The sequence below is a fragment of the Lampris incognitus genome, chromosome 13, assembly GCF_029633865.1.
Source record: "Lampris incognitus isolate fLamInc1 chromosome 13, fLamInc1.hap2, whole genome shotgun sequence".
In the NCBI taxonomy this organism is placed as follows: Eukaryota; Metazoa; Chordata; class Actinopteri; order Lampriformes; family Lampridae; genus Lampris; species Lampris incognitus.
Window position 1 is genome coordinate 4,439,625 of NC_079223.1, and position 19,449 is coordinate 4,459,073.

Consider the following 19,449-nt stretch of genomic DNA (forward strand, 5'->3'; position numbering starts at 1 on the left):
GGGTATGTGTGTTCTTGTAGTTTTTGGACGTGTTTTTGTCTTTGTGTTGTACTGCTGTGGGCTGGGGTAAACGGCATTTTGTTTCATTTCATGTGCACAAGTGCATGAAGTAAAATGACAAAATGTTGCTGATTCCTGAACAGAGTGCTCTAGATTGGTCATGAAGGAACTAAAAAGGTGAGAAGATTCAGTGTTGTGATGTGGCTTATCCCGGCCATTAGTGGAGAAAAAGAGAGTGAGAAAACAATATTCAGTTCAGTTCCAGTAAATTTATTCCCAAGGATCAGTGTTACAATTACTGGAAGCCTGTGCAACACAACCAGTTCTGCTAAGTTTATAATAGACTACAATCCAAGTCCAGCAGCCCCCTGGGTAGATTTATTCAGTCCATTTGAGCCAGCCCGCAGGGAAATTAAGGTCTGCATCCGTGTCATTATCATCACTCAGAAGCAGTTTGTAAATCTGGGACTGTAAACTGTAATTTCATTTTGTTTTCTTTAATGCTAACACAGTTCTCTTTACTCTCAAGAATTGTGTGTTCTGGCCTACGTCTTGCTAGCTGACCAGCAGGTTTCCAGCCTGCCTGCTTGTATGCAACTGAAGAGCCTGCATATTTTTTTTAATGGTTTTACATAGTAGTTAAATGTTAGTGGGTTATTTGTAAATGTCGATTCCCTGATAAAATGTTCAGCTTTGAAGCCTACATGCCGCCGTGGCTTAAGTTTGTTTGCACAACGGCTTAAATTCTACCCTGACCCCCAAAAACTTTTTTTCTCTTTTTTTTCTTTCTTTTTTTTTGTTGTTTGTTTGTTTTGGAGCGGAAACTCCTTAGAGGAGCCCAGTTATGAAAGTTTTAATTGCAAAGACCAACATTGAAAAACCTCAATACACAGTCTAATGGGCTTGCTCTCTACCCAGATAACATTGAACTGGTACCAGGAAATGATAAATATTTTTGTGTGCAGGCAGAGTTGGTGACTTTAATTGAATACACAGCCATTTTGGTGTGCTGAATCTGGATTTTGAAAGTGCAAATGTAGTAATGCCTTTGTTACTAATAAGGGTAAGGCTTTACTAAAACGTTCATGTAAATCCTCGACTGGCAGAGAACACAACCTCCACAAGTGATGTATATTGTTGACTGTGTGTACATCTGATACCTTACTCATCATCATCAGTTCTGTAACCTATGGAGGTCGTAGGAGCGCAGCTGATGCCTCAACAAGTCTCTTCCACCGTTTATGGTGATTGAGTTTGGTTGAGTCATTGTGTGTCAGTAGGGAGAGTACCTGGTGGTCCCTATCTCCTCTCCAGGTATGGATGGCCATTGGTTCACCGAGGCCATCATCCGCCCTTTGACAGATTTTTTTTTTAGTCCTGCTGGGTGTCCACACACCCTCCTCACAACAACCCAAGGGTTGAAGTGGAGGTGCTGGTTTAGTCGCTGACGACTCGACGGTTACAGTTTAACGTTGTACCCAGGACCAACCTTACTAGATGGCCTTATTATGAAGATGCATCTCTTTTCAGTGTTTCCCACAGGTCTGGCGGAAAGGGCCAGCATTACATGCCGGCGCAAAAACAGTCTACTACATGTGACAAACAACAAATACGTGTGACCTTTAACACAATATTTGGATTTATCTCAATGCTCGTATCTGCTGAGTAAATGTATGAAAAATTAGTAGTCTAACCTTAGCTAAAGTTAGTCTGTGTCTTTCTAACTGCCATAGCCCGAAGAGAAAACGGAAGTATCCCCTTATCTGCGGGGGATATGTTCCAAGACCCCCTGTGGATGCCTGAAACCGCAGATAGTACTGAACCTTATATAGACAGTGCTAAGTGACTAACGGGCGAGTAGTGTATACAGCGCGGATACACTGGACAAAGGAATGATTCACGTCCTGGGTGAAACGGCGCGAGATTTCATCACGCTACTCAGAACGGCGCACAATTTAAAACTTGTGAATTGTTTATTTCTGGAATTTTCCAATTTTCGGACCGCAGTTGTGGCGCAGTGGTTAGCGCGGTCGCCTCACAGCAAGAAGGTCCTGGGTTTGAGCCCCGGGGTAGTCCAACCTTGGGGGTTGTCCCGGGTCGTCCTCTGTGTGGAGTTTGCATGTTCTCCCCGTGTCTGCGTGGGTTTCCTCCGGGGGCTCCGGTTTCCTCCCACAGTCCAAAGACATGTAGGTCAGGTGAATCAGACGTACTAAATTGTCCCCAAGTGTGAATGTGTGTGTGTGTGTGTGTGTGTGTGGGCCCTGTGTGATGGCCTGGCGGCCTGTCCGATGGCCTGGCGGCCTGTCCAGGGTGTCTCCCCGCCTGCCGCCCAGTGACTACTGGGATAGGCTCCAGCATCCCTGTGACCCTGAGAGCGGGATAAGCGGTTCGGATAATGGATGGATGGATGGTTGACCGCGGGTAACTGAAACTGCGGATAAGGGGGGACCACTGGTATAATCTTAGCCAGGACAACTTTGCTGCATGTTGCTCAGTGGTCAAGTTACGTGTGCTGAACACACTTGAGTCTTGTAGCTACCAACGCAGCATAGTTGCCGCTTTCTTTCATAGAATTCGAAGCTACTACCAAAGTCAGAGAACAATTACACAGTAAGGAGAAGAGGAGTTGCTTTACCTGTCCGTGCTTGTAAAACATCCATGTCCGCCTCTTCTAATGACACAATACCAGAGAACGTGTCTCTTTCTGTGTTTCTCTGCAGAGCGTGTGTGATTGTGAGTAGACCCGTCTCGCGACGGGAGGGGTAGAGCGAGGGGAACTTGTTCACTAGTTACTCGATCACGGATGGCGTCATTCTCTCTGAGTAATAAAAAAATAAATGCTAAAATGGGTCACCAAATATATTTTGGTGGCTGTTAATATATCCGGGCGGCTAGCCGCCTAAGTGAAGTCCATGTGTGGGAATCACTGCTTCTTTTTTTTCTTTCTACACTTAATATCATGTGACAACAAGTTGTGCAGCAGATGTTAGCCTGTTGTACCCACCATGTGCTTTTTCTCATTTGAGTAAAAAACAACTGCAATGACCAAGTCTTCCTTAGTGTAGAGACTGAGAAGTTGTCCATTACTGGCCTAAATCCTGTCCATTGTAATGTCCAATACGCTCTTCTGTTCATGGTGTAGAACAAGAAGTCATTGCCTTGGGAATAAAGTTGGGATAGTAGGCATCACACACTTGGCCTTGGTTTAACCTGAGAACATGTCCTCTATTGTAAGATAGGCACGCCGTCTTCTTCAAATTGAAAAAAAAAATGGAGAACAGAAAAGGTTGAGTTCATCCGTTCCCCTATTTCCTGGCAATTATCTGGACCACTAACTGCGGGAATGGAATAATGTTCCAAAACCATCCTTTTCTTGTAAGTGTGCCGTCGTGACTGTTGTGTACTATTATCATGGATATTCACATCCGCTGGGGACGACAGCAAGGAGATGTCTCAGAAAATGTGTCATTAAAAGTCATGAAATGGAAAGCTGCTTCTGCGTATGGCTGCATTTCGTTTCCCGGTCATTTTAATTTGAACGTACACAAATATCTGGTGGATGTGTGTGGTGGGGGACTTCATGGTTCATTTTAACTGTTTATTTGTCTGAAGTGTCTGCTCTGCTTACACCTGGATCATACTAGCCTCTACTGAGATTGTTGCAATTACTGATTAACTTTAACTTGATAGGGGTTACTGTGCGTTAAAAGGCTTGGTAAAAGCTTTTTTTTTTAAATTCAAGTTTTCTTAAACTAAAATTTTTTTTTAAAGGAAACTGCTTGGTTCTATGAGACGGATGCTTTGTGTTGTGCTGACATTGTTAAAAGGTTGTTTTTTGGGGGGGATCCCCCCCCCCCCTTTTCTCCCCAGTTTTACTTGGCCAATTACCCAACTCTTCCGAGCCGTCCTGGTCGCTGCTCCACCCCCTCTGCCAATCCCGGGAGGGCTGCAGACTACCACATGTCTCCTCCGATACATGTGAAGTCGCCAGCCGCTTCTTTTCACCTGACAGTGAGGAGTTTCACCAGGGAGATGTAGCGCATGGGAGGATCACGCTATTCCCCCTAGTTCCCTCTCCCCCCTGAACAGGCGTCCCGACCGACCAGAGGAGGCGCTAGTGCAGCGACCACGACACATACCCACATCCGGCTTCCCACCTGCAGACATGGCCAATTGTGTCTGTAGGGACGCCCGACCAAGCCGGAGGTAACACGGGGATTCGAACCGGAGATCCCCGTGTTGGTAGGCAATGGAATAGACCGCTATGCTACCTGGACGCCTGTTAAAAGCTTTTTATAGTTGAAAGTCTTGCTGTAACTGTTTGAGCCCCTACCACAGCTCAAGTTTTGAGCCCTAATTTTTCAGTGACCAAGAGCCAGTCATTGGACTTGCATAGCAAACTGAAGTCGGCCAGCAGTTATGCCCATCTTTTTGTAATTCCTTCTATCATTTAGTGTCTGTGATTGTTTAACTGAACCCAACATATTCGCTTGAGTTTTTCTAATGATGTTTTTACCCTCTGACTTCTGTTTTCCATTACTTATCTAGTGTCCTTTTTTTCTTTGCAGTTGACAGCACGTTCTCTGCCAGCGGTGCACTCTGATGAACGACTTAAACCTTTGCTTAACCACCTCAGGTAATTTAGTTTTATCAGTTGCATTTACCTTCACTGTTGTGTGTGTGTGTGTGTGTGTGTGTGTGTGTGTGTGTGTGTGTGTGTGTGTGTGTGTGTGTATATTAGGGTTTTTTTAGGCTTTTCATTTTTATTCAACTTGACAGTTTTATTCAATTTGGCAGTAGTAGATTGCAGCACTCGCATCACTGCCTCAATCACACACCATTCATAGCAAACAATGACACAAGCTCAAAGGGATTGTTTTTATACTCCCCTGCCTTCCCTTCCCCTCTATTTGCCAGGGATGCAGAAGAACTTGGTGCATGTTCTACAGTTACACTCTTCTTTTAGCTTAAGTAAGTTCCTTTTTGAGGTCCTCCCAGGTAGCTTTTCCAGGTTCCTATGAGGACAGTATTCCGACCTCACCGCAGCAGGTGTAGACGTATTTAGATAATTGGGACTAAGCTGGGGAAAGAAAAAAAACGCCTGCTGGGTTCACTTTTGCCCCCTGACCATCTGCATTGTCATCTGTTCTGTTATGGACCTTGAATACAAACCTAGTTGTCAAAAACTGTTACAGGCTTTATCCTATAATAATGACCATTATTTAGTAAGGCCTTATTAAAAGCCTGTTTATAGGCTAGAGTGGAAGGATTTTTAGAAATCAGGAACAATCAGGCACAATTTCTTGTCATTTCTTACATGTACTTGCATACACAAAGAAACAAAATTTCTTTTTCCACACCTCCCCCGCACTCCACACGACGACACAGACGCAGACAAAAACACTGCACAGTCGACGCTAGGCGAGGCCGCCGCCAGACCACCTCGGTGTTTCCTTTTGGGTACAGCTCCAGGCAGGGCTGTACAGCTCCAGAAAGGGCCGTAAGCTCTCTCAGCCGACCCAACGCCAGCTCCCCCAGCAATTAAATGAAAAAAATTGACAAACAAAATAAAAAACTTCACACGAAGACACAAATTTAGATTCAGACATGGACAAAGACAGTCCATAGTCGGCACTGGGTCAGGCCGCCGCAAACGCGAGTTCACGTCGCTATCTTCCAGCACCAGAAGGTTGATCCTTCTGAGTACAAGATATCAAGCTCTACCTGAGGGACCATTTTTATTCGCAATGTTTATATATTACTCCTTTGGTATATTCTCAGAACCAGAGTCGGCCTGTGTGTGTAAACGTACATGGCCAATAAACCTGACTCTGATTCTGAAGATTGCCTTTATAACCAAAAGTTAACAATTCTCCTATTGGACCCAGAATTGTGCTTATATTAATGGACAATAATTGGCAAAAATAAGTCATACTTGTTTTAATAATGGGTGTGTTAAATCACCTTTTGGAGCAGCTGCTCTTTCCATACTTGCCTCTTTCAGTGCTCATACAATGATGAGCTAACTGATTTGGCATTTCGGCCCTTCTGCTCAAGTGCAGTGTATTTGCAAAGCGACTTTCCAGTAAAGCATTTTTCTTCCTTTGTTTCATCACTTTGCTGCAAAATTGCCTATTTCAGGTTTAATCAGGCTGTTTATGCAAAGGATAGACTGAATAAAACTAACTTAGAAATACCTGCTGGTCCGTGGTGGTGTAGCAGTCTAAGCATCGGCTTTGAGTCGATGCAGTTGCCCACTGGGGACCGGGGTTCGCGCCCCGGTCTCGTCAGATCCGACTATGGCCGGACTCAATGAAGCAGCAATAATTGGCAATGCTGTCTTCGGGAGGGGGCGGAGTCGGCTTGTGTTCGTCACATGAATGCGTCTCTGTGAGTGTCGATAAAAGCAGTGGTTCGGCCTGGATTCGCCTTGTCACGAAAGTGGGGAGGCGTCTCCTTCGAGACTGCCGGCCAGAGGGATGCAGTTGGCGAACACATGCAGTACGAGGGTGGGAGTTTGAAATAAAATAGGGATCGATTGGCCACTAAATTGGGAGAAATCAGAAATAAATTTATATTAAAAAAAAAAAGAAATACCTGCTGAAAGATGAATTCTTTCTTTTGGTTCTTGTTTTTCTCTTTATGAGCATATAGCATCCACTATGGGGTGGGAGACGCCACATTCAAATCGTTGGAAAGCCCCGTTCTAAACCAGTTGAGGACTTAGTGTCACTAGCCAATCCAATTTTGAAGTTCTAAACAAAAGCTGGTTTCCCATTTACCAAAACAAGCATAGAGAGCTTGTTAAAGTCTGTGCTGACTTGGGTTCATTACAGCCTTGCTGTCTTTTTGTGCCATTTTGTGCATAGAATAAGTGAAGTGCAAGTCTGTGGAGTCTTTCGTGTCTTGCTTCTTATTGTTTGCTAAGTGGACATCATTGCACTGGAGAAACATGTCACTGAAAATTCAGGAAACATTCTTGATCTTGCCAAAAGCTGCAAACTTGTAGCTAATGTAAGTTGAACTTTTCCTTGTCATGTTTTTATTTTTTTGTCTAGTCATGCCTATGTGGGACAGGATTACAGCATCCAGAAGAATGTTGGGAAAATTTCCTTGGAACAAATTGATTCGGTGAGTTTGCATTGACCTACCCATCTTAATCTCAGAAGAAGAATCTTTCTTTACTTTGACTTTCTTTAGTTTGGTTCTGGGTCAGGTGGTCAGGAAGAGATTAGATTAGAACTGGAGACACTTTATGTACAGTACGCTTCGAACAAGTAATGTGACCAATGGGCTTCCAGTAAGTATGAAGAAAAAAATAAAGTTTCTCACTGTTCTTCAATCTCTTTCATAGCACCACTTCCTTGCTTTTTCAAATGCAAGATTATTTTTTTTAAAACCCATGACGGTATCCATGGCTACCCTTTTCAACTTTTTCTAATCTGGAACAGCCGCCAAACATTTGCCAAGGAATCAGCACATGTCTTTGATAGCTGGTTAATTCACAAATGCCACTACAATCTGCAAATTGATGCAGTTAATCTAGTGCTATATGTCTTTCAAAAGATTTTTTTTTGTTATACTGAAAATTTTATTGTTACTTTGTGTTTAGAAAGTGTAACAAATATGTAGCAGCTTCAGCTATCCCAGGGTGTAGGCTATCAATCAGCATTAAATAACCTTTTTTGATTTCCTTAAAGAAGGCTCATTTCAGTTGTACAAAATTTATGGATGGTAGATCTCAGCTTCTTAGCACCACCACAAAAGCTGTGATATGAAGGGATTCAGTTAAGCTTTTGAAAGTCGCACATGATGGGACACAATCAGTAGGCATAATGTCATATATTAAGGATTTGTAGTTATGATTTGGGGCATTTCAGAATGTCACTTAAAGTGATACTGACATCAAAATCTGAAACTTCCTATTGATAGGCTATGTTCCGAGTTGGAATGTGACCACGGAGAAATTCAGTGGCTGAAACAGTGCGTCTGTGGCCACTCGAGAGATCCATGATTGACTGTTGATGGTGTCCAATTACAAATTGTGCCAGTGGATACGTAGACACCAGTCAATTTGCATATAGGGTTACACAGCCCTCTATACCACGTATGAGAGCTGTGGATAACTGGATCCATGTCAAACATCACCGCGCTACCGCTCATGTTTAAAACCCTAAAATAAAAACTTTATATCCACGTACCTGTGTGTTATTGTTGTTTGTAACAGGTTTTGAGTTATGAAGTCAAAATACTCATCGAATTGTGATATTAATCGACGTTTATCGGTCAGTTATCATGTCGGCGGACATGAGCGGTATGAGCGGTAGCGGTAACATGGTGACGTTTGACATGGAGTAGTCAATAGCTTTGAATTCACAAAACCACGCCTATTTTTTGGTTACGATTCAAACTCCCAATGTTAAAAAATGTGTTCAGAAAGGGCATGTCAGTCTCTCTTTAATATTACTCTATGAGCTATGTCTATGTACTTTCCTTCAAAGTAAAGCAAGGACATAACGCACACCTCCTAATATGCCTCAAGTGCCAGTCTGGTACTTGTTTAGATATGCCCCAAGACCACATACTTAGCCAACTGGGACAAGAGGATGATGTCATAGGAACTGATGAATTTTTTTTTTGGGGGGGGGGGGTTGCATCGGTGACAGAGGTGCCAATATTTCCAAAATAGGTCAAATCCTAGCATCCCAAATCCTTTTCTTGCTGGAGTGAAGTAAGTTTAGCCTCGCGCAATACCAATGGGAGTGATCTTTACTCACCTGCTGTTGCACTTTTCCAGCTCTCAGGGAAGTCCTTCCCACTGTGCATGAGGCAGCTCCATCAGGCCTTGAGAGAGAACCATCATCTCCGACATGGTGGACGTATGCAGTATGGCCTCTTCCTTAAAGGCATTGGCCTCACCCTGGATCAGGCACTACAGTTCTGGAGATCGGAGTTTATCAAGGGCAAGGTGGATGCAGACAAGGTAATGTCTCTAGCACCAATGCAATGGTGTTTTTTTTGTTGTTGTTTTTTGGAGTAGCACTATTTAAAGTTGGAATTCCTTCTCAGAAATTAATTAGCAATACACCTCCAACACACAACAAGGAATGAAGATTTGTGGTGTAATCTGCTACACAAGTTTTTACATTGTAAAGTGGGTATTGATAACTGTATCTCCAGCATTATGATGTATGCATCTCCAAACAGGACAAGCGGCATGAATTTTTCTACTGACTTAATGTTGAATTTATCAGTGAAAAGTTCAGTATTAATTTATGCTTCCCCGGTAAACTGAACTAAATTCACAATAAGAGGATTTAAAAAAAAAAGTTTTTGTGTGTGTGTGTTATGAACTTCAGAAACTAAGTATGAAATGCTATATTCATAACCAGTGAAAGTGAGATGTTAACAAGGGATCCTAAATTCCTGACCAGCTGCTACACCAACATGGTTATTTTAACAGTTTGAAACTGACAGACAAAAAAACCCTGCTTTATCTAAAATACCATAATTTTGCTTCCCGTTTCACCATCACTGCTGCCAAAGCTCATTTGTGATCTTTGTTGTTTTATGGAGAAGAGCTTGTTGTTGGATGCCAGGGCATGAAACAATGAACTGGTGTGATGGTCAGTTTGCCAAGAGTGTTTAGATCAGACCCAAAACAAATGATGCTGCAATACACATTTTTAACCAGTTTTTGTAATGCCCTTTTGTATGATACAAGTTGGGATTTTGGTATGTTTCCCTTGGAGGGTGTTGTAAGTCACTTGGTTGGTCCACTAAACTGATCAATCTGTAGCAGAATCTCAGGGGATGTGGCAGAATAGGGACACAATTGCGACATTGTCAAATTTGCCTACATGTAGGGTAGCATAATGGTCTGTTCTGTTGCCTACCAACATGGGGATTGCCAGTTCGAATCCCCGTGTTACCTCCAGCTTGGTCGGGCGTTCCTACACACACAATTGGCTATGTCTGTGGGTGGGAAGCCGGATGTGGATACGTGTCCTGGTCGCTGCACTAACGCCTCCTCTGGTCGGTTGGGGCACCTGTTCGGGGGAGGGGGAACTGGGGGGAATAGTGTGATCCTCCCATGTGCTGTTTCCCTGGTGAAACTCCTCACTGTCAGGTGAAAAGAAGCGGCTGGCGACTCCACATGTATGGGAGGAGGCATGTGGTAGTCTGCAGCCCTCCCCAGATCAGCAGAGGGGTCGGAGCAGAGACCGGGACGGCTTGGAAGAGTGGGGTAATTGGCCGGATACTTCTTCTTTTGGCTTTGTTTCCCAGGGGTCGCCACAGCAGATTTGATAGTTTCCATCGGTACCCTGCGAGGGCACAGCACCGATGGCGGTCTTGATTGGGAGAAAAGGGGGGGAAATTTGTCCACATGCCATTCGGCAGGTAACAGTCACCATTTGTCAGGTCCTATGCTACAAAGAAAATCCAGTCTCCTGGTGAATAAGAGAAGGTTATTAAAGGACAGGTTTTCTGTTTGAACCCAGACCTCATTAAAATATTGTCTGGGCACACAAAGCTTTGCACAGACAATTGAACCCAGCAAGAAGATTCAGCAAATTGGTAAGCTTCTCAGCACTGAAGAGATCAGGGAAGTATTTGTCTCTACGATTCAAAATGATGCCCGACAACGTTTTAATGAAACCTGGGTTCCAAAAAAAAAAAAGACAATCTATCCTTTAATTAGTTGGGTAATTAACCAGCCACATTGCCTGGTCAAAAAAAAAAAGCTCCATCCATCTCAGGCTACATAAGTGCCATGACTCATTTAAAGTTCATCTTTCTTTATGTGGTTTTCCACTTTTGATTTGATTTGCCTAAAGAATTGATGGTTTACAAAAGCTACATGTTGTCTTGGACCTCTGGTATTATGAGAACAAATGGCGCGTTTTTTTTTGTTTGTTTTTTTGTTGAGTATCCTTAGATTTGAATTATTCATTATTTTAAGTGCCGTGAAAAAATGACCAGTTTTTGAAACTCAAGGTATCCTGATACAATGATAAATACTGCAAGAAATAGTAAAGGTGGCTCTGGCTCATGTTTTGATAACACCAGAATGACCGGGATTTCACTCCTACCTAAAATAACCATGGGTGGTCTTGACCGCCGCGTTTTTTTTTTTTTTGGATAAATTTATTTCTGATTTTCCCCTTTTTCTCCCAATTTAGTGGCCAATCGATCCCTATTTTAACACCTCGTCCTGCATGCTTTCACCAACTGCATCCCTCCGGCCGGCAGTCTCGAAGGAGTCGCCTCGCCACCTCCGTGACAAGGCGACTCCAGGCCGAACCACTGCTTTTCCCCACACACACAGAGACGCATTCATGGTGACGAACACAAGCCGACCCCCCCCCCTCCCCCCGGAGACAGCGTTGCCAATTATTGCTGCTTCATCGAGTCCGGCCATAGTCGGATCTGGACCGCTGCGGGGTTTTTAAACTCTATATTCTGTCAAGATAAATACCAAGTTGAGATATTAATGCGTTGCATATGTTAGTATGTCTGTTAGGAAACTAACTGACACCAAAATTAGAAATTTAACAACTATAACACTATTTTTAAACAATTTAAACTTCAGAGAGACATGGTCCAACTTGAATAGCAAAATTGAAAAAGTGAAAATATGACCCGAAAAACAAAACGGAAAACACATATTGCTAATCTAACAAACGTAACAAGGCCTATAACACGAGAAATGTAAAAAAAATTACTGAAAATAAATATTGAAACAGTCCCAAACAACGACAGGGACTTAAAAACTACCAGAACGACCGTGGGCGGTCATTTTGACCGCCGGTTTTTAAACTCTATATTGTGTCAAGATAAATACCCAGTTGAGATATTAATATATTACATATGTTAGTATGTCTGTTAAGAAACTAGCTGACACCAAAATTGAAATTTTAACAACTATTAGTACTATTTTTCAAACAATCTAAAAGGGCCGCTGTCCAACGTCTGTAAATACTGCAACACCTCGGTAGTAGTCATAATGCGTCTGTAACGGCGTCTGTAACCAGACATGTTGGAAATAATCAGAAATCAAGTTTAGACTGTTTCTCTGCAATGGAGGACGCTAGTGTGTTTCTAGGACAGAGCAATGAACTTCACGAAGGAAATGACGCGGCCAACACACGTCATAAATACTGACATGACGCACACCATCACGCGCAAATTACGAGACGGTCATTTTGACCGCTCATGGTCGTTTTAGGTAGAGCTTATCATAACTTATTTTTTGTGTGCAATTGATCTAAAACTAATTTTAATGCAAATATGTGTAATTTTAGGAGCATTCAGGGAGTGGCAGGTCTGTGTCTTTTTCTCTCTCACAAAGTTAATAAACGTTGAAAATCCAAGACAGTCGTTCTAGTTTAACAAGGAACACAAAAACAATGAAACTGATTACTGCTTAGATAACCAACTACAGTCTGGAAGATGGGGTGTGTTTTTGTTACATGGAAATTAGACTTGGGTGTCATCCTCGAACCATCATGCAAACAGAGCAGGTGGGGAGGGGCAAATTGCTGAAAGTCTTCTCATTTCGGCTGCTCCTGTTAGGGGGCAAATTGCTGCAAGTAATCCGTCAAAATAATGGCATAAGATGCAGATGTGTGTGTGTGCGTGTGTGTGAATTACTTTCAGAGTGTCACCTTACCAAATGTCCCCACTGAAAAACAAGATGGCCAAGGTTGACTACTCTTTGTATGCCATGGCTAGTGAAGTAAATTGCAGATTCGACTATTGGGCTCCTGTCAGAGGATTGATTCCTCAGTCATGATGCATCGACTGTCACTGGAACCGGTCATGTCAGCAAGGAAAACGGGATAAAAACACATGTAAAGGGAAGGTCGCGTCCACAAATCCTAAATATGAATCTTTGATGTCTGTTGTTTTCTTTAGTATCATGAGTAATTCTGGTATTGTGTTGAATGTTGTGATGAAGCTTTTAAAGTAGGCTATTTTAATCTCGAAGCAATTTAGCTCAAACATGGACAAGAGGATTTTTTTTTTTTTTTAATTGTTTTTTTGTTTTTGTTTTTTTTGTTGGTTTTTTTTTTTTTTTTTTTTTTTTGTGTTTTGCTCAGTCGTATCTCTCTAACTACCCACCTCCCTCCCGCCGCCTTGGAAACGCTCTTCGCTTTGATCCGGTGGAGCAATTTGTCAATATGTGCGGCTCTTTGAATATTTTGAAGAAAGGCAGGACATGTATGAGCAACACTCATCTATAAAAGTGAATATGTGGTACGGTGTCTGTCATATTTGATAGTGCTGTTGGGTGTCTCTCCATATACGTGGGCTAGAATTCAGAAAGCTGCCTACCGTTTCGGTGACTGCCGCTAAGCCACTCTCTCAAAGTGCCAAAGCCGTGTCCGCCTGTCTAGCTCCCCGTTTCCTCTGCTGCTGTGTTGTATTACCCCTGAATGAGAGCCCCGTGGCAAATACTCAGTCATTATGCAATGACAATCTTCAAAGTGTGCCATTCCCAGGGTGCCTTGGTTTCCCTCTGTCTAACCTCCCCAGGTGTAACTGGGGATGGGCAGCGCACAAAGAGTGGCACTTGTTCCAGAGCTGAGGCAGGAACAGGAGGATGCTGACCAGATCACAGCTCTCCCTCTGATGTATGCGCCGTGTCGGGCTGCACGTTGTGGCAGAGCCTGCTCATTAGTATGCAGCAGGCACAGTGAGAGAGATGGGAGGCAGCGATGCCGAAAGGATGGCCTAGAGGAAGAGGCATGTAATGTTAGACTAGGGAGAGAGGGGAAATTGATGAAATCAATTTGATCTTTCCATTTTTGTTTCTGTGGAAGTCGGCCTGTTCATGTACACAAGTGTCTACTTTTACCACATGAAGTAGAATATTGCCCTGGGTAAGGTCTGCTTTTTAACTACCTGTGTTGTTGAAGTTTAAGATGAGGTGAGCGAGTGCTCTACAAACTGACGCCATTTTGTTTAAACGTGCTGCCCTGCTCAGGGCTTTCTTACAAATATGCTTTAACATGAAGTGTTCTGAGAAATGTTCTTTTTTTTGGTTATTATTTATTTATTTTGCATTTTAGTTTGGTCAAAACTGAATATCATTAAACAGTTTTATCGCCAGCATTTTTAGCATCTTGTAAAGACGCTTAAATCATGTCGGGTAATGTCTGCAATAAGCCAGAAACTCAGTTTTCAACGGTTTGGTGCATATAACATAAGTTTTGTGGCATCTCTAGCCCCTAGCCTCACCCCTCCTTCCCTCCTATCGTTCAATCAGTAGTGCATGAGCTTGGCATCCGGGTGGCATAGCAGTCTATTCCATTGCCTACCAGCACGGGGATTGCCGGTTCGAATCCCCGTGTTACATCTGGCTTGGTCAGGCGTCCCTACAGACACAGTTGACCGTGTTTGCGGGTGGGAAACCGGATGTGGGTATGTGTCCTGGTCGCTGCACTAGCGCCTCCTCTGGTCGGTCGGGGCACCTGTTCAGGGGGGAGGGGGAACTGGGGGGGAATGGCGTGATCCTCCCACGCACTGTGTCCCCCTGATGAAACTCCCTACTGTCAGGTGAAAAGAAGCGGCTGATGACTCCACATGTATCGGAGGAGACGTGGTAGTCTGCAGCCCTCCCCGGATCGGCAGAGGGGGTGGAGCAGCGACCAGGACGGTAATCGACTCTATGCATAACTGTATACCACTGACTTCCGGTTTCTACTGCAGTGGTCATACCAGTTCCTGTTTGTTGGCGTGTGCTATTGACAATGGCATATTTTTGGCGATGCCTGCAAGATTTACCATGGATAAATGTCAACGACATGCACACAACTGTCGACAGACTTTAACCTGCACCTACCAGCAAACGGGTGGACAAGTTTCAAGATGTACATATCAAGTTACGTCCACAATTCTGTCCATCCGTCCGCTCATCCTCATATATGGTTGACATTTATCCATGGTAAATCTTGCAGGCATCACCAAAAATATTCCATTGTCAATAGCACACGCCAACAAACAGGAAACTGGTATGACCGCTGCAGTAGAAACCAGAAGTCAGTGGTATACAGTTATGCACAGAGCCGATTGGCTGCATACAATTGGGTGGGAAATTAAAAAAATATATATTGCACGATCTTCATCTTATGGCTTAACTGCTCACCATTTAGGGATATGCTGACATGAGTTGTTCTGGAAAACCAAGGATGTGTTTGTTTAATGTCCATATGTTTGTTTGAACCTGATGTTTAAATTTTAATTTGTTGCAGCAGTTGTTTGCTTTACAGAAATCATACCAAAATCATACCAAAAGATGGAAATAAGGAAATGCTCTTGCAATGCTCTTGCTTAGGGCTGGGTGACATTGACAGAATCAAATATCACTGTGTTTTTGACTGAATACCATTATCAATAACCTTTTTTTTGGGGGAGGATTTTCACTGTTTATCTCCCCAATTGCACTTGGCGAATCACCCCACTCTTCCAAGCCATCCTGGTCACTGCTCCACCCCCTCTGCTGATCCGGGGAGGGCTGCAGACTACCACATGCCTCCTCCCATACATGTGGAGTCACCAGCTGCTTCTTTTCACCTGACAGGAGTTTCACCAGGTGGACGTAGCGCGTGGTAGGATCACGCTATTCCCCCCAGTTCCCCCGAACAGGTGCCCTGACCAACCAGAGCAGGCACTAGTGCAGTGACCAGAACACATACTCACACCCGGCTTCCCACCCGCAGACACGGCCAATTGTGTCTGTAGGGACACCCGATCAAGCCAGAGGCAACACGGAGTCTCCATTATCAGTAATCTTGACAATATTTTTGGGATGATTATTGGTGCTCTCATTAGATATTTACACACAAGAATCTTTTGAGAAATGATCATCAGTAATGTGGATATGGGGACCAAGCAGGTAGAAATACATTGTTCATTTCACGCTGTAAAAAACATTCTAATCAGCTCATAAAATCACATCTCTTTACTGTTTTGCAGCCTTTAAGGCCAGGGAATGACAACATTAAAGTTATATCACCATATTACAATAACCAAGGTCCCAAGCAAACACGATATTGGTGTATTGATATATTTATTGCCCAGAGCTGCTTTTCCATAAGCCTTCAGGTTGAACAAATTCCAAACCGGATACTAACCAGTCAAATGAATTCAGATTCCAACAGCTGAAGTTACAAAACAGGTTTCATTGTATATTCAGTACTGTCGATAGAATGCAGGCGGGGAAATACGGAATGTTTTGATCATTTCATGTTTCCCATACAGAGAGAAAATCACACATGGGTAATCTGGAGAGGGAGCAAGACAGTTTGTGTAGAAGTGTAGTTTTTTTGTGGTGTGTGTGTGAGGAGCAACCCATGTGTGAATATCTGAAACATAATGCTGACCAGAGCTTTCTCATTTTATAGATTTCAGAATCCTGCTCAGGCGGTGGTAGCTTGTAGCTATATTGGTCAAAATAAACTCCTTTGCTATAGCTTTTACAAAAATATCCATCAGAAGCGCTTCATCAGTTTGAATATTGCACCGAGTCGCTGAAGCCAGATCCATTTTGCCATTTTAACATTTCTTTGGCTTAAGGCATTATTTGCCCCCATCTTGGGAGTGTTTCTACTCTCTAAACTGCAAAGGTTTTCATTTTGTGTGTGCAGCTGTAACGTGAGGTGCATCAGGGTAAAAATCATTACACTTGTGTACAGAAATGTTTTGTGATGATGCTCATAACCTGCAGTGTTGTATCGGAAATTCTGGCTGAATACTTTCTTACAGAATTTTCTGTTTAAATATGGGCACTGGTGGACACTAATAGGTGAATAATGATATATATATATATATTTTTTTATTATTATTTTTTGCAGTTTCTTCAGGTTAATTACACCACAGCTATGCATCCTTATCTTTTTGTTATATTCTGTATTTTTGCCATGTAGTTGGTTTATCCAGCCCAGAGGGGTTAAAAGTAAACCCTCCCCTCCTAATCAGCTTAGGCACTGCTGGTTGCTGTAAAGGTTGGGAAGCTAGCGTTTTTGCTTGTGCGTGTTGTTTTCATCACAAGATAATCTGATGTGCTGATAACTGTCATGTTAGCAGCAAGTCGACACGGTCGACACCTCTAGTGAGAGACTTTTTGCTGGAAATGTGTAGTTGCTGTCCTGTGTGTCAGTGTGTGAAAGAGAAAAGTATTCTTGACACCACTAATACTTGTAGTTAAATTACACAACTAGGCCAGCTAACTTTTTATTTTTTTGGGGGGATCCCCCCCCCCCTTTCTCCCCAATTGTACTTGACCAATTACCCCACTCTTCCGAGCCGTCCCGGTCGCTGCTCCACCCCCTCTGCTGATCCGGGGAGGGCTGCAGACTACCACATGCCTCCTCCCATACATGTGGAGTCGCCAGCCACTTTTTTTCACCTGACAGCGAGGAGTTTCACCAGGGGGACGTAGCACGTGGCAGCGACCAGGACACATACCCGCATCTGGCTTCCCACCCGCAGACACGGTCTCTGTAGGGAGCAGAGATCGGGACGGCTCAGAAGAGTAGGGTGATCGGCCAAGTACAATTGGGGAGAAAAGGGGAGGAAAAAAAAAGATTGTTGAGTCTCTTTCAATCAGCCATATGTGATGACACAACACGGCAGTAGCCACAAAGCTGTGCAGAATGACTCCTTAGTTAAACCTAACTAATACTGAATGAAGGTTTCTATACAAACTGATTTTGTTTATTACCAGTTCGATTTGTAGAACGTCAGTATATTCCTTTGAATGTTTTAAACGGTCCGTGTTTTAATGCGTGCACGATGTTTGGAGTGTTGTGAAATATTGCGTTTACTAATTTGATGGTTGATTTCTGGAGCTCTCTAGAGAGATAAAATTGACCTTGTGGAGGCTATTTGACTGGGATTTTAGTCACCGCAACTTGGTTTTCATGCCCAACTGTAACCCTTTCACTAAAGTAAATGTTAGTCTTGATTATTTTTTCACCAATTTATAAAACTAAGCTCTACCTTATTACTTTGCCAGAATTCTTGACTAATTCACACAGCTCCTGAAATCTTTATGTGCTAAAGGAAAGCGATTTTCTCCCTTATAAAAGACACCTCTGAAAGAGAATGTCTCTTTCATAACATCTTTGCTAAGTATTGTAATTGACTAAAAATACCTCTCGCTCATTATCACTTCTTTTTACGACTTCTAGCTTTGCTTGGTTTTAGTGCACAGCAACTAATGAACGACTTACAACAGTCACAACATTTGGGAGCCACGAAACAGTCCCGTGTCTTGGGACAGGAACCGCAACCTACTTTCTCCATGGTTGTCAAAAAATGGTGTGCTGGAACGGATGACCACCCTCCCAGATTGTTACCCTGACCCTAACCACATCAAACCCTTACCTATTATTCTTTTTTTTTTTCCCCTCCCCAATTGTACTTGGCCAATTACCCCACTCTTCCGAGCTGTCCCGGTCGCTGCTCCACCCCCTCTGCTGATCTGGGTGGGGGGGGGGGCTGCAGACTACCACATGCCTTACCAACACCGGCATCACTTGTTCGAATCCTGGTGTTAACTCCGGCTTGGCTGGGCGTCCCTACAGACACAATTGGCCGTGTCTGTGGGTGGGAAGCCGGATGTGGGTATGTGTCCTGGTCGCTGCATTAGCACCTCCTCTGGTCGGTCGAGGCGCCTGTTTGAGGGGGAACTGGGGGGAATGGCGTGATCCTCCCATGTGCTACGTCCCCCTGGTGAAACTCTTCACTGTCAGGTGAAAAGAAGCGGCTGGTGACTCCACGTGTATGGGAGGAGGCATGTGGTAGTCTGCAGCCCTCCCCGGAACAGCAGAGGGGGTGGAGCAGAGACCAGGACGGCTCGTAAGAGTCGGGTAATTGGCCAGATACAATTGTGGAGAAAAAGATGGGGGGGGGCAGTATGCTTTTAAGCAGGTCCTTGGTTAGTATGCTGGTGTAGCAGTTAGCAATGTTGCCTCTCAAGAGAGGTTCATGGTTTGATTCTCAGTCTTGGTCCTGTCTGCGTGGACTCTACGTGTTCTCCCGGTGTTTCCGCATGGCTTCCCTCTGGGTACTGTAGTTTCCTTCCACATCCAAAAACATAAATCGGTATATATTTAGGTACCGGCTACTCCTTATTGTTTCTGAGCAAGGGACCGTCCTCAGAACTTGGTAGTTGTTTCCCAAGCCGCTCTTTGGCTGCCAACCGCTCCTCACAGTCGTAGGACGTGTCAAGTAAAATTAATTTCCCCATTGGAATTATTAAAGACTTTCTCTCTCCTTGTGGTTTAATTTAATCATCGAAAAAAAATGACATTACAAATTTCCATTTCCATATTAACACAAAATATACGAGGACGCATTGCTCTTCAATCAAATCCAATTGCCGTTTCAAATTATATATATATATATATATATATATGTAGTTTAATCAGACTAATAAGT

At 43.4% G+C, this 19,449-nt stretch overlaps 1 protein-coding gene across 1 annotated transcript in view; it reads left to right on the plus strand.

Annotated features, from left to right (window-relative positions):
* Nucleotides 1–19,449, plus strand: part of prim2 (DNA primase subunit 2) — a 62,532-nt gene that overhangs the window by 22,522 nt on the left and 20,561 nt on the right. The window contains exons 8-10 of the mRNA XM_056292071.1: nt 4,569–4,636; nt 7,059–7,131; nt 8,798–8,983. Coding sequence (XP_056148046.1) covers nt 4,569–4,636; nt 7,059–7,131; nt 8,798–8,983 — 327 coding nt within the window. The remainder of the gene's footprint in view (nt 1–4,568; nt 4,637–7,058; nt 7,132–8,797; nt 8,984–19,449) is intronic.